The sequence below is a fragment of the Megachile rotundata genome, chromosome 3, assembly GCF_050947335.1.
Source record: "Megachile rotundata isolate GNS110a chromosome 3, iyMegRotu1, whole genome shotgun sequence".
Classification (NCBI taxonomy): Eukaryota; Metazoa; Arthropoda; class Insecta; order Hymenoptera; family Megachilidae; genus Megachile; species Megachile rotundata.
In genome coordinates this window covers 7,368,602-7,383,692 of record NC_134985.1, presented here as the reverse complement: position 1 = coordinate 7,383,692, position 15,091 = coordinate 7,368,602, and the positions used below count along the sequence as shown (strand labels likewise).

Here is a 15,091-nt window from a genome sequence, read left to right as displayed (position 1 = left end):
GTGTAGTTATAATTTATTTACTATATATAATATATTTACTATATTATAATTAAAAATTGGCAGTAATTTAATGTTTTTTCTTAGAAATTGGGAATTTTAAAATAAATAGTTTCTCTAGTTAAACCTAAATAAAAAAATGGTCGGGAAGAACAAAAGAAAGAATAAAAAAACTATTTTCATTTAAAAACCCCGATATTCTTTACTTCACAATTGTTTCTGATTAAAAGAATTGATCTTTTTTTTAATTTTTGAAATATTACATTTGGTCTACAAAAGGGTATTTATGCAGGTAAGTCAATGTCTTGTAAATATGGATGAAAGAGTTATTACGATAATTCGTATTTTTTATAAGAAAAAAGTTTCTCAAAATTTTATTAATAAAAAAGAATTTAATAAACAAAGTATTTTTTCAACTTTTCCAACTTTAGTCAAGGTTTCAGTTAGATTGTGGTGTATTAAATTTTATGTAGAGATAAGGTAGTAATCATGATTATCAGCAGTCGGTAAAATCAGAAATAATTTTACTTTCTTAGGGAAAATGTGAAACCAAAGTGAGACGATTGTCCAATTCGTTGATTTTTAAGGAATCTATTTTTCAGGAATCTGAATATTTGTAGATGGATAAAAAATTTGGAGATATAGAAATTTGGGGATTTTGGAGATTCGTAATTTACATACGTGGAAATATAGAAATTTGACGTTTTAAGAATTTGAAAACATAGATATTTGAGGACAGTGGGATTTGAAGGCTTTTGAATATGGAGATCTTGGAACTCGGAAAATAAACTTGGAACTCGAAACTCTCCAATGCTGGGAATATAGGAATATAAGGGTTTAGAATCATGAAGATGATTTGAAATTTGGTATTGAAGGATTTGCTGATTTAAGAATTTGGAGACTTAAAGATATGAATTAAAGGTATTACCTTAAAAGTATGAAACGAAGGAATTTGGAAATTTCAAGACTTGGAGTTACGGGAATTCAGAAATTTGATGAACTTACAATATGGGGCTTTGAGGTTTGGGTGTACAGAATGATGGAAACCTAGAGAGTTTCAAAGATCCACAAAATTGAAGATCCAAAAATTTCAATATCTAGGAATTTGGATATTTAAAAATGTAGGAGTTTAGAGGATTTCAACATCTCGACATTAATGAGTATGAGTAAAATAATAAAATTTGTTGTTTTTATTAAATGCAGTATGTATTCAAATATTTATTACATTGTGTTCGACTAAATGTATTTTATATCTCTTTTTGAAGAGAGAAATTACATTCGTGTATACAATTACACCTATAACATAATACAGATACACACTTTGTGTTATTTTTCTGCTACTAAAAGAAAACTTGATGTAAAGGGTATGACATAAGTTTAACCTAAAGCTATAATACTTATTTTCAAAAACGACTTCTGGAATTATTATCGACGGCTATGATGACCCGGCAATCTAGAGTTACTTTAAACCTTTAGTTTATCACTTAGATTGAGATAGATAATAATCAATGTTTTTACTTACTACTTAATAATCAATAGTTGTTTTTAATTATTACTTGAAGATCAAAAACTTCTTTTAATTAGTTGTTTTCATATTAACGTGTACAAATATTTGATAACATAAAACTGTTTTTAATCATTGAATTTAGGCATTTTGTTTACATAACAGTACGCACGTGTATCTTTTAGTGAAGTGAAGATTTGAATACAGAGATAAAGAAATTTGATCACAAAGATAAGGAAATTTAATCCCATTTTAAAATAGGAATTCTAAATCAAGATAAAAAAAGACGCAGACTCTTACAAATCAAATAAGAAGTAAATATTCAATAAATATCTACTAAGATAAGTTTTCATTCAGATAAACAAAGATTGTAATATTCGAATGTTTACGTTTTTCTTAAACACATTTAAAATTTGTAAAGTTAGATTTTAAATCCCCTTACATAATTTCACGTGCACTATATGTATATTTTGTTTCAAACTTGGGATAATATTCTTGATATCGAATTTAGAAAACAATATATTTATATACAGTTCCTGATCATCGAATTAGGACTACGTACGAAAATTTCACTTTTCCAGCTATAACATTATGTCATATGAGGAGAATTGTATTCGGTCAAAATTATAACAACATACCTTGATAACAATATATACATAACAATTTGTTACTATCATGATAATAAATCGTGTGGGTAATGAGCGATTACACATTTTTATTACTAATTAAAAGATTTGGTACAATCCTTTTCTTCTGAGGATTTATTAATTCATTTGACGATCATGTTATGGTGCATTGTAAAATTTCAAGATGGAAGTAATAAGAGTTGGTTGTATATTGATACAATTAATATTGAACGTACCACAGTATAAGGCACTTTTACTTTGAAATAAAAAATTAAGCCGAAAAATGATTAAACAAACGATGAAAGGTGAATGAATATACACATTGAATTTTCATCTTTATTTGACAATGCTCAATTTTTGATTCTTCATAATCTTTTACTAAAACATTGAAGAGCCTGTGTATACAGTCCTTGACCATTGAGTTAGAAACACGTACGAAAATTTCACTTTGATAACTATAGGAATATATCATATATGGAAAATTGTCTTAGGTCATGCAAATTATTACTAAATACCTTGATAACGATATATACATAGCAATTTGTTACTATCATGATAATAAATTGTGTGGGTAATGAGCGATCAAGGGCCGTGCGAGCGTTCACGTTAGGGTCGGCTATCGATAGCGCGTCAGGTGAAATTTGAATGCCATAGAAAATGACTGCCTACTTAAAAGACTAGTTCACAACTCTCCAACCACATTATCTGAGTTGAAAAGAATTACAGATATTTGGGAAAATAATGAAGATATAAAGCATATGATCAATGTATATAGAGCATGCCGGATTCAAACTGTGACCAAAGCAAAGGGTGGAAGTACAAGATATTAGCATGTGTTAATAACGTTATGTATAGTAGTAGTTATGTTAGTTGCTAATAAATATTACAATTTGAACAGACCTTTAATTTTACGGAAAATGTGAAAAATGCTGAAAATTTATAGTGGTCCTAATTCGATGGCCAATGACTGTATTGTAGATATAACAGAAGACAAATATTAATAGTTTTATGATCAATCCTACCTTACATATTTATAAAATAACATTTGTGCAGTATATATAGCATATATTCCTAATTTAAGTATAAAAAATTCAACCTTGTTTCAGTTCAAAAATATAATACTGAATTGAAATTTATCAAAGTCTTGTTAAAATGTTAATAATTTCGTTTATAGGATATTTTTTTATTCAGAACGTGTCAAACCTCTACAGTTCTTTCTACTTTCACAAAGTCAACGCTCTCTTCCTCAATAAATAATGTGGCCAGACCAATAAATCTGACAATTTACATTACGGTCTACCTCCTTGACATCAACGACGAGGTGTTGACAAATATAAGTTTAACCTAACCTTAACTTAAACCGTTTACCGTGTGACAGATCGAATGTATAATGGTAAAAATATTTTTGTGTTTTTCAGAAACTCAAACAGTTAATTATTTGTGCAGGAAAAAATTCACTGTTAGCCTTGACGAGATGATTCAAGGTTGTTCACTTAGGTGTTAGTTTGAAGGTCAGGTGTGCCATGATGTGAAGTATAAGTAATTACCAAAACCAAATTTCAACTTCATTTTTTCTAAAATAACAAATCAGCGTTTTAACCAGTTAACTGTGGCGATCTTTTTGCAAAGCGCGCATCAGTATATGTCGCGCTAATTAAGCGATGTCGAGTTAGCTCTCAAGAATTTATGAATCCATCTCAAATCATTTACACTTTTTATTTGTTTATTTCATTTCGTGTTGACCTCTAAACATTTTAAACATATTACAATTTACGAATGTAATTTAGTTTTCGCTAAAATTACAATTTAAATATCAAATTGTAACAAAATTTTACATCATGATGGATATAGTCGTCATGATACAAAATTCTACCATATCTCCATGACGGACTTAGTCGCCAAACATACTTAACTGATTAAACAGAATATTGTAAAGTAGTAAAAAAAGACTGAATTTACCGCGTTTGACATTTTATATTTATCGTTCTTGTATCTCCAATATTTCAAAAAATAACAGGATTATCCGAAGTTAGCGTTAGAATTCAACATCTAATATGAAAAACATTGTAACTTTAACTACGGTGTGTCACAATTATTATACAAACGTAATTAAAAGAAATAACCTTCTTTAGGTTCAGGAACCATGTTTCTATTATAATTAGAGGTATTTTGAATTGTTAAAAATCAAACATTGTAACTCAATATGCATCACGAGATTTAATTACTTGTTCAATTCTTTATTAACAATAAATTTATTAAAACGTTATTATTAATAAATTTGTTACTAATCATTGTGTAATGAAATACTACAGTAAGTGAATTAATTTTTAGTGGCAAATTTTATAACAAATTAATGTATTAGTTTGTTCTCCATAAACACTTTGTTGCACTCATATAAGTAATAGAAATAACATTACTGTATTTGCAATTATATCAATATTAATTTATAAAAAAGAGGAATTAGATCAATATTGTAAATGAAATTATATTATTTACTATTTATCACTACACCACTTTTGATTGTTATCATAGCTTCCTTGATTTAACGTACAGCTAATTTAATGCACTATGATTTGTTATACTCATGATTCTGTTATTATTTTTCTATACTCCATTAATAGTAAAATAAATACTAAATTAAGTTATGACTGATTAATGCAGTTAATAATTAATAGTAAAAAAAATTGAAAATTTTGTAAATAAATGAAGTTAAAGATAAATTTTTTAAAAGAAACAGAGGTACAAATTTTTATGAGAATTTTGAGTGCTTTTAGTTTTCATTTCTTATGTGTATATTTTTATTTCTAATAGTTATGTGAACCAAATTGTATAATAGAGATTGTAATAATTAGTTAGTAAAATTGAAAATGTTTCAAGCTATATTCTGTTAAGATATAATATTTTGTTGTCTATAAATTTATTAATGTAAAGTAAACATTGATCTGCTATGTGGACTAACCATAAAATATTGTTCTAAGCATCTTTGAAATTAACAGAGAGCAACTTTGCATACGTCATTCAATAAACAGTTTATTGAAATAAACAGTTCAATATTTATTTAACTTTTCTTTACACAATGTTTCAAAAACTTGATAAAACTCTCAATAAATGTACATTACAATTATATTGTATCAATTATATCAAGAGAAACAATACTGTAACTTTTAATATATTTATTTTCTCTTGTACATTTACCAAAGACACATATTTCAATAAAAATTTCAATGAATGTACAGTGCAATAATATTCTATCAATTATATTTACAAAACAATGCTGTAATTTTTATTACATTTATTTCTTCTTGTATATTTACCAAAGACACTTACAAATATCTTGGTAAAGATCTCAATAAATGTACACTGCATTGATTTTCTACCAATTATATCTACAGATACAATACTGAAATTTTTATTACATTTATTTTTCCTTGAATTTTTTCCAAACACATTTATTATTGCAACTATTACGATGTTCTATTCTTCAATTTCATATTCTAACTTAATCAAAAACTGGCTTCCAAGTATTTTACAACAAGCAACTATTAACACTACAAAAAAAAATAAGAAAAAAGCTATACATAAATTTTTATTACATTAACGGTAAAAATACGTAAAAAAAAAGGCAAAAGATTGTAAATCTTATGTAAACCTAATATGTATAAAGTAGTTACAATGTTCATCAGGTATCGGTATAATAAGGTCGATTTGTAAAGGTATACAGGAAGAAAAGAAGTACAGTTCGGAATGGCAGCTGTTTATTACAAAAACAGAGGAAAGAAGTGAACATTAAAAAAACAGCTTAAGTCAACGTTAAAAATAAAAACGATCAGTGATCTGATAAGCAGTACCCTGTGAATTTCTGTCGCAGTAATTAAGTACCCATCGTTAAAAACAGTGTCTGGTCTCTCAGATCAGTCTTTACAGTGGTCCTTGACTTATTAAAAGAAGAAACAATCGAAAAACCCTAAATTCGGAAACACTTCGCGTGTTTTACAAGCTGACTTTACATAAATAAATATGCTTAACATCATATATCATGAATATTCGTTGATCTAACGATTTTAACGCATCGCTGTTTCTTTAAATTACATGTAATATGAATAAGAAAAATCACAAAGCAAGACAGGCACTCGGTTACAAGTGTCCCATTCAAAATCAAAACACTCACTCGCGTGAATCACAAAAAATTAACATTTGTTCTTTAAAATCGATCATTGACTTTTTTAATAGATTCATGGAACACTTTTGGCGTACTGTTCCAACGTGCTTCAAACAATTTTCTGTTAAAAATAATTGTTATCTGTAACTTTCTGTTTTCTTCTCTGTTATTGCTTCTCGCAAAGATCTTCATACGTCCATGTTTCGTTGTTTTCAGCCATCTTAAGTCGCCCTTGCGGTTGAAAGAAATTCAATGTGTCTTTGAGGCAATTATAAACTGTTTGTTCCTGAATATGACGTGCTCTTCGACAATTTCAAGGCTCTTAGCTGCTTGTATAAACGCTGCTTGCAGAACTGATAGAACTCGATCTCTCGAGTGAAATTGCTTCGTACCATGTCTTTTATTTCTTCGCTGACTGGAGGCTTGAAGAAATTTCGGTTGATTCTGGTGAACGCGTTCACTTCGTCTGAAAATGAAAGTTTTTCAATGTGACTATGTGACAGTTATGTCAAGGCTTAAATTAATCCTCTTAGTATCCAAAAGCTGATATATCTTAGATTTGGAAAGAATACGTTGATCCCACATTTTGATTTTTCATTTTTAATCAAATTTACGTCTTAGTTTTTCACTGTTAAATTTTACCAACATATTCTATATGCAAAAATGATTAAAAGATGTTATTAACCAAATCATAGGAAATTCACGTTTTATTAAATTCACGTGGATTAAAGTTTAATATAAATGAACCCTTAATGGACCAAAAGTATTCCAAACTGATTTGCTACCAGATCTAAGCTGTTTTTCATATGAAAAGAAACATTTTTATATCAAGTATGAAAGAAAATATTTATTGTTGTTAACAAACTAAAATACAGAAAATTGAATTGCATGGAATAAATTAAATAAGTAACAGTATGATGCATCAATGGCGACTTTGATCCATCAAGGGTTAACTTCAACGTGAAAACTTTTATTGTTGCGATTACAGTTTAAAAGAATTTATAAAAGCTTAATAAAAGATTTTACCATAGTAGACATCAGTGGCGCCTTGAAAAAATCGGGGTATATAATTTTCCAGTACCGTGAGAGTGGCATTCACGTCCTCGAGTACACCAACAACGGCATAGTGTTTTTCTACCGCCATTTTCGCTCGTTCCAGGGCTCCCACAGTGTTGAATGGCCTTTAAGAAAATAACAGTTAATAAGTATTATAAAGATTTGAATTGTTGACTGATGGAAGAAATAATATGGAGGCAACGATATAATAAAATGTAAACAACACATTTTGTGTGGTATATTATTATACCTTACGGTAACTTCCAGTAGTGTTTGAGGATAGTGTGTTTTTTAGATGGCCTTAACCGTTTCATGATTAACCCTTCGTTAGTCGTGCGTGTATATGTTACCGTGAAAGATCGAAATTGGAGAATGTTGACTTTCACTGGTGAACGTCAACACATACCAAATACATCGGTGAAAGATCGAATATTTTATTACATTCTTGTACATTCGGACCTTCACCGGTGTATGTCGACAATCGTAGATATGCTCTGGTGGAGGTCCAAAAGAGAGGAACCGACAAAGAAGCGACTGGCTCTCTCCCGCCAAATCCTCTGTTCTGCTGGGAGTCAGTCAGCTTTGCCAATCTTATGCAAGCTTTAATAATGCGAGCAACGTTTTTTTAATTTTTGTTTCCAATACCGTAATTTATATTGAATGGATACTGCAGTAAATCGTGATCTTTTTCTTGAAAAGTTAAATGCATTAATTGCTGGTAAACGAGAAGACAATTGTTTTTATTTTTCTCAAGAAAAGTACTCTAAAATACTTTCTGAAGTGGTTTCTACTAAAACTAAGTGCAACACACCTTTGGATTACAGACGATTAAAACGTTTTGACGTTTTAAAAATTAATGATGAAAGGAAATTAATTGTACCATTAAAATCAGGGGAAACGAATATACAGTATTATGTTACCAATAAATAATTGTTCAGTATACTATATGAAACTCACGCCAGAATAGGCCACGGAGGAAGAACACGTATGCTTAGAATGTACTATGTGTTTTAAATTCTTGGTCTCTCCTCTCAGAAAGAAAGGCGAAAAAGTTACGTCACCCTTATGACGTTTTATAGCGACTGAATTACGAAGAAGAAAATATAAATCTCCGACATGTTCAACATTCACCATTAGTGCATGGTGAATGTCGACATTTACAGGTGTAAGTCAGAAATAAAGGTATTTAGCAAATATTTCGGACATACACCAAGCGATTATCTGAATGTTGACATTCACCGGTGCAAGTTGACATTCTCCAGATTTCGGTCTTTCACGGTAACATATATACGAGATACGTGGAATATCTTGCAAGATAGTTACAAATCTAATAAATCTAGAAAATGGAGATTTATAGCAGTTCTTAGTAAATCCTGAAGCCCTTCATAGAAGTGGGAATATTTCAGATATACAAAATTATTGTAGTTACAAAAATTATCAATTTACAAGAAAAGTTCTCTAATTCGTGTACGACTTCCAGCGGCATAGATAATGGCTTGCAGATAAAAATAAATAGATAATTAAAGTAACGTCTGAAACTTCATTTTAAAACTGTAAAATTCGTGAATATTTATTAAAATTGGTAAAGTCAATTTAAAGAACATTTTAAGACAAAGTCACATTTATACTTCAAGGGATTTAAGTCAGACGACGTTAACCTCAAAAATTCATTGTTTGCGTCAGCGACAGATTTACATTCACAGAAGTGCGTTTCGACTGCAAATATGTTATTACCAAAAAATTAATAGTTTAAAAGTTCTTGGAAATAATGTTTCAATTCTGTGAAATTTATTGCGAGTCAAAGAATGCTAGACACAGTTCTCTCTCCTATAGAATTATGTCTTCGAAGATAATGTCGTCCGACTCTAAACCCTCGAAATATTCAAAAGTAACTGGCTGAAGATTGAATAAGACATCAAGTTATAATGAACAGACATAAATGATTCTTTGCCCAATTTATTATATTGGTCTTGTCTTTCAATACAAAGTTTACGTTTCAATTTGAAGTTGTCCTTCAGTATAAAGTCTACGTTTCAATTTAAAGTTGTCTTTCAATTTAAAGTTTACAACGTTTCGTTCTTCTTGAAATAGCATTAGAATTTCTACGAATTTCAGTGATGTCATTGGCGCCGCTCTCGGATAACAGACAATTATGTCATAAATTGTAAGCAACGTTCACGGTTGAAATCTTGAGGCAATGGATTATTAGATTGAGGGGTAACAATCTATTTCACAGTTTCACGCATTGTAGTCACTGTAATGATTGTTCGCGTTATCTCTCTTAACTAACTAGGATAGCGTTTGACTCCGACTCATTGTTTTTGGAATTAACTCATTGTTTTTGTCTCTTAACGTCGTCTTTTCGATACGAAAATAAAATTGAAAAAAACCTACGTGCATTTCTCGCTGTGACCACAGAAAAATAACGTTTGCCTGCGATGATCGCCAATCCCTTCGTGAATTTCGCCCTCCAGGTATCTGCATTCACGATCCGCCTTAAGTACACAGGTCTCGAAGTCCTTTTTTAACCAATTGGGATCCGGCAGGGGTAGATCTGGAAATATTTGCTTTCTCTCCACGTAATACCAAGGTGCTCGAACATAATAGTACCAGGATATCACTCTCTCAACAGGGTCTCGGACTATGTTGATGTAAATTGGCTGAGGCAGGTTGAATCTAGAGAGAAAATTATGGGGTATTAAATAGACAGATTGGTGATCGAAGAAGTTCCGGGTAAGTTATTTTATTTTATTCTTAGTTCTTTTTTTTAATGAGGGCTAATCATTTCATGTGATCTTTTTAGATATTTCTTGTATCCTAAACGATAATAGCAGGTGGCCAAAATTATTACACTGGAGAGGTTTTTTATTGGAAATTTGTGACAGATGGGACGTTAATTAGTTGAGTATTGTTTAAATGTTAAATTATATAATATCAAATAGTTAAATATTCGGGAATAAAAAGCGAGTGTGGATGTAAGTGTTTTCTGTTTCGTGTCTTTGTTTGTGGTTGGACGAAAATCTTGATTTCAACTTAAGAGACATGTCACAAGTACAATATATAGGGACTTTGTTGTTAAATATTACTATTAGCACCATTTCGGAAACACCTTGTAGTTTATACTGCCATTTTAATTTTATGCATTTATCAATTTTATAATAATTAATTACTATACACATATTTTTACTTAAAAAGTTTATTAGAGTTCACTTTAATTTAAGGGACTTACTCAGTGAAGTTGGTGAAACACACGTGTTTTATATACACTGATGGTTCTGCATAACCGCTGACCATCCTGGCAAGTTGAATCTGCAAGAAAATACAATAATCAGTGATAATAACACATTACATTTATTCGTATAGCTTTATATACACTAACATCATAATTGAAATGGGTCCTTTCATGATTGTTCTACTGTACACAATTTCCTTGTTTTCTATTCTCTGTTCTTTTATAATAAATTATTATATAATTTTAAATATAATAAATTTTACTTAAATAATCAATTATCAATTTAAATATTTGTGCCAGTTTTTAAAAGAAAAGGAGTCACAATAATTATGCACATATTAAATATTTTCTTGCCTGTTCAATGGGAGCAAGGCGTATGGTTTCTACTCGCTGAACACGATCTCTGTTAAAAGTAAACCCATTTCTCATGGACAGCCTCCTCAATAGTTCCATGAAAGTTTGAGAGCCAACTTTTGGTACTCGATTGAAGAACAAAATCTGTCTGCCCGCTCGTTTTGTGTTATTGAGCGCATCGATGTCCAGCACTTCTGGTTCTCTATTCTGAAATCAGATAAAAGGAATAAATATTTTTTTTTACTTTCTTAAATATTATCTAAAGTGAAATGGGATAAATGCAGACTGGTTTTTGTTAAGTTGGTATTTAAACGTAAGTATTTTCAGTCTGCTATGTAAATACTAAACACTGTCGATATCGAACGCTTTGCACAATTATTACTGTTTAATTAATATTAACTAGGACCTTAATTTTCCTTGTACATTTTGATTTTGATAGGAAATTGTTTAAAATGTCAACTACTCTGCACTTTCCCCGAAAATGGGGTAAAAACGTAACTTGAAGTTAAATACTTTGAAACTTTATTTCATGTGCAATAGGGCAAGAGCAGAATTATTAACAAATCTATAAACTGCTTTTTACTGCGTTATGCAAGTACTCTATACTGCAAACAAGTACTCTTCGCTGAAATATAAAACAGGATATAGTGAAATAAAACAAGGAAGCAAACATACTAAATGGAGAAATTTCGCTCATATTGTAATAAAAATACCCTGTATACGCACTTGTCCCGTTTACGAACTTACCCCACTTCACCTTACGTGAATACCATTTTGTTTACTTTCTTAAATATTAACTATGTAAATAATAAGAATTAAACAAAATTTTTTAATTTTTGAATGTTCGAAGCTTTGAATCCTTGAACCTGTTAATTTTTAAACTCCGAGACTTTGTAATATATGTACTATGTTTTACAAATGTGAGGCTTACGAAAAATGATTATTCTCAAAAATATGTTTAGTTCCAAAAAGTTCAATAGATTCTTTAAATAATAATAAAGTGATACGTAGGCACTGATAGAATAAACATCGTTAATAAGAAATTATGCATACACATCACATAATAATAGAAAAAGGAAAGCTTGCAGAAGCTCTTTTATAAAAATAGAACTACTTTAAACGAATTTTAATGTGATATCTAAACTTGATAATTTTTCATTGAATTTTGATTAAAAACCATTTATTTATAACAATAACCATTAGATGCTGCAAGAAATTCTTATTGTTCGCTTTTTAGGTTGATATCACATTTTTTCGGTTGTACACATCTTTGATTTGATAAATATCTAGCGTGTATTATAATATAATATAATACTCTATGTCTCCTACTCGAAAGAATGAAAATAATAAACATTCGAATACTTCTAGTTTAGTTCTAGTTTAATACTTTCTCGCTGCGGTGAACTCATTTACGAATAGCTGAAACTTCAGTTTTCATTTCTTCCCATCTTTTTTACCTAATCAGTTCAACATACTTCGCTTAAAAAGAATTCCTCTGACCGTACGAATGTTGAAAATACGTTTCCGCAAAGTTGCAAATATAGAATTCAATCTCGTAAGAAGTACTTTATTAGCGTTCAATTTCTTACTAATCTGAAGTAACATACCTTTTGCATGATTTTCTTAATGGAACGATAACTAGAACTTCTTGGTTAATTGCTAATTCCTTTCTTGAGAACGAGAGATTCAAGAACGCAAGAACATTGAAAAGTGATCTTCCTTGGTGAACTCCGTGACATATTAAATTTACGATACTAATACTTCTTTGCAACTTTCAATATCGAATGTAGTTGTTCATAATTAAAGACAATTTTAAATAGCGTTTCATTATAAAAATTTCGAAGTATCTTTGGTAAATATTTTGAATAATGGAGTCTCCGATTTCGATCACCTTGAAATATGTTGTCAAGGTCATCATTCTGAATAATGTATTCCTACACATATGATGGTCAAACTCTTTTAGTCTTCGAGATATTTGAAGAAATAACGCGCTTTACTGCCAATATTTTCAAGAATGAGTAAGTCACAACTAGGATATCCTGTATTGTTTTGGGGAGCTTCACCCTCCAAACCTCTCCGCTTCCACGGCGACAATAACCCCAAACCTCTTTAGGACATACTTTTTTAGGTACTTCGAAAACACATACGGGGATTAAGGAACAGATAGTATATGTAGGATTGAGCTTAATGCAGTCGAATGCTAAATGGAGCACATATTAGTCATTTATTCATTTAGACTTTCACTCAAGGTATACATAATTGCCATTATTTTGAAAAACGCATCTGACAACATATTTCAAGGTAATCGAAATCGGAGGTGGTTTCATTCTAAATATTTACCAAAATTTTATTTCATTGTGGCAATAACTATATTCATTCTAATAATAATATGTAACTCACAATAAAAATTGGTCACTCAAACGTGGGCCGAACACTATATTATACGAGAAAATATACTGATTTAATATTTCGTAATTCCATCTTTCTTATTTAAAATCCTAGACACACAAAAAATCGCGCATCTGTTAAATATAAGGTCGCTTAAATTGAAGTCAAAATTTTCATCGAACCACTAAAAGAGGACCGAAACAAAATATTTAACATACACTTATACTCACACTTTTTTCTATTCTAAAATGCACCAAGTACCAATAACATTGTTAACCCTTAGCACTTGAAGGTATTTTTGCTGTTGTCAGACATCAACCTTAAAACTTTTTATTTACAAAGTTAGCTGAATTCATGTAAGATTACTACTACTCTATGAGCATAATACAATCAAATGCTAAATGGAGCACATATTAAATTCTAAATTGGAGACACGTAATTGCCATTATTTTGAAAAACGCATCTTGATAACATATTACAAGGTGATCGAATTAGGAGATAGCTCCCTTATTCTAAATATTGACCGTACCTTGTATTAACCAAGTTTTGATTGTTTCAACAAGTGCATCTGTCAGAGAGATTTAATTATTGCTACAGTGTCAAGAAAAACAAAGAATGTTCAAATGTCAAAGTTATTTCGGAAATAGTAATCATTGATAAACGGTTGAGAACTAAAATTGAATTTAAAATTCAATCGTCATGATAATATGTGTTGTTTTCAATAATTATGTGTGTCACGTGTGACATCATATTACAAGGAGTTACAGAAGCACGAATTTTGAAATGAAGACATATTTATACCAGAATTACTAGGTTGAAATAAGTGGTTTGTCGTAGATTGAAATTCAAATTGGAACAGGTTTATTAATTAAAATCGTCATTAACCCTTTGCCCTACAATATCGTGTCGCACTCGTGACGCACACGACACTTTGAATATAATAAACCAGATTCGTATTTTTACTGCAATTGAATCTGCATAATCAAGAATCTGTGATTAAAAGATGTGCGTAATATCTTAACTTTCTTCAAGTGTCTTAACATTGTAGCAGCAATTAGTTAACTATACATGACGCAGCCCTCTGTACTCGAAAAATAACTTACACTCACCATTTAGCAATACTACAATGTGAAATTAATATTTTTTAACTGATTCTATAATATTACACATATAATTTATAAACATAATGAAATAGACAATAGCAATTGCAATGTTAAATGAATTTAGCAAACTTTTTAACTAAAATGTTTTAAGGTTGATAATTGAGAGCAGTAAAAATACCTTCCAAAAAATAAAGGTCAATAGTTCACTGATACTTTTGTTGTATAAATGTCCTAATATTAAAACGAGTCACAATAATTAATAATTGAGTGGAAATTTTCTTAATAACATTTCTGTTTATTTTGAACGTTTAAACTATTCAAAATGTAATAGAATAATGTATTAGCTTTTAATGTATAGATATAATTATAAATTACTATAATTCAGTACCAATAGCACGCAAAAATAAACTGGGCCATATAAATATTTTTAAATTTTAATCCCTTGCTGATTTACGTATCAGATGCGTCGGTCAGTGCTGAATATTCATAGGCACAATATTAAAACAAACGAAAAAATCTGAAATGTTATCAATTTTGTATTCAGCAATCTTTGACTAGAAAAATTATATAAATTAGTAAAATTTATCATATTTGAACTGCGAGTGCATCATTAGCCAACTCCGTCAAAATACATCCTAGGATTAAGTTATTAGATAAAATATTAAAAATATT

The 15,091-nt window shown here is 29.8% G+C and overlaps 1 protein-coding gene and 1 long non-coding RNA gene across 2 annotated transcripts in view; one reads left to right on the top strand and one right to left on the bottom strand.

Moving 5' to 3' along the window:
• Positions 1-5,865: 5,865 nt before the first annotated feature.
• pip (heparan sulfate 2-O-sulfotransferase pipe) overlaps positions 5,866-15,091 on the bottom strand; it is a 145,393-nt gene continuing 136,167 nt past the window's right edge. Inside the window, exons 4-8 of the mRNA XM_012290947.2 lie at positions 10,929-11,135; positions 10,572-10,651; positions 9,737-10,018; positions 7,313-7,467; positions 5,866-6,752 (exon numbers count right to left, since the gene is read on the bottom strand). Of these exons, the coding sequence (XP_012146337.1) occupies positions 6,556-6,752; positions 7,313-7,467; positions 9,737-10,018; positions 10,572-10,651; positions 10,929-11,135 (921 nt within the window). The 3' untranslated portion in view covers positions 5,866-6,555. The remainder of the gene's footprint in view (positions 6,753-7,312; positions 7,468-9,736; positions 10,019-10,571; positions 10,652-10,928; positions 11,136-15,091) is intronic.
• On the top strand, positions 9,987-11,769 carry LOC105663244 (uncharacterized). The gene is made up of 2 exons (XR_013037372.1): positions 9,987-10,075; positions 10,146-11,769. It is a non-coding gene; the product is annotated as an uncharacterized LOC105663244 (long non-coding RNA).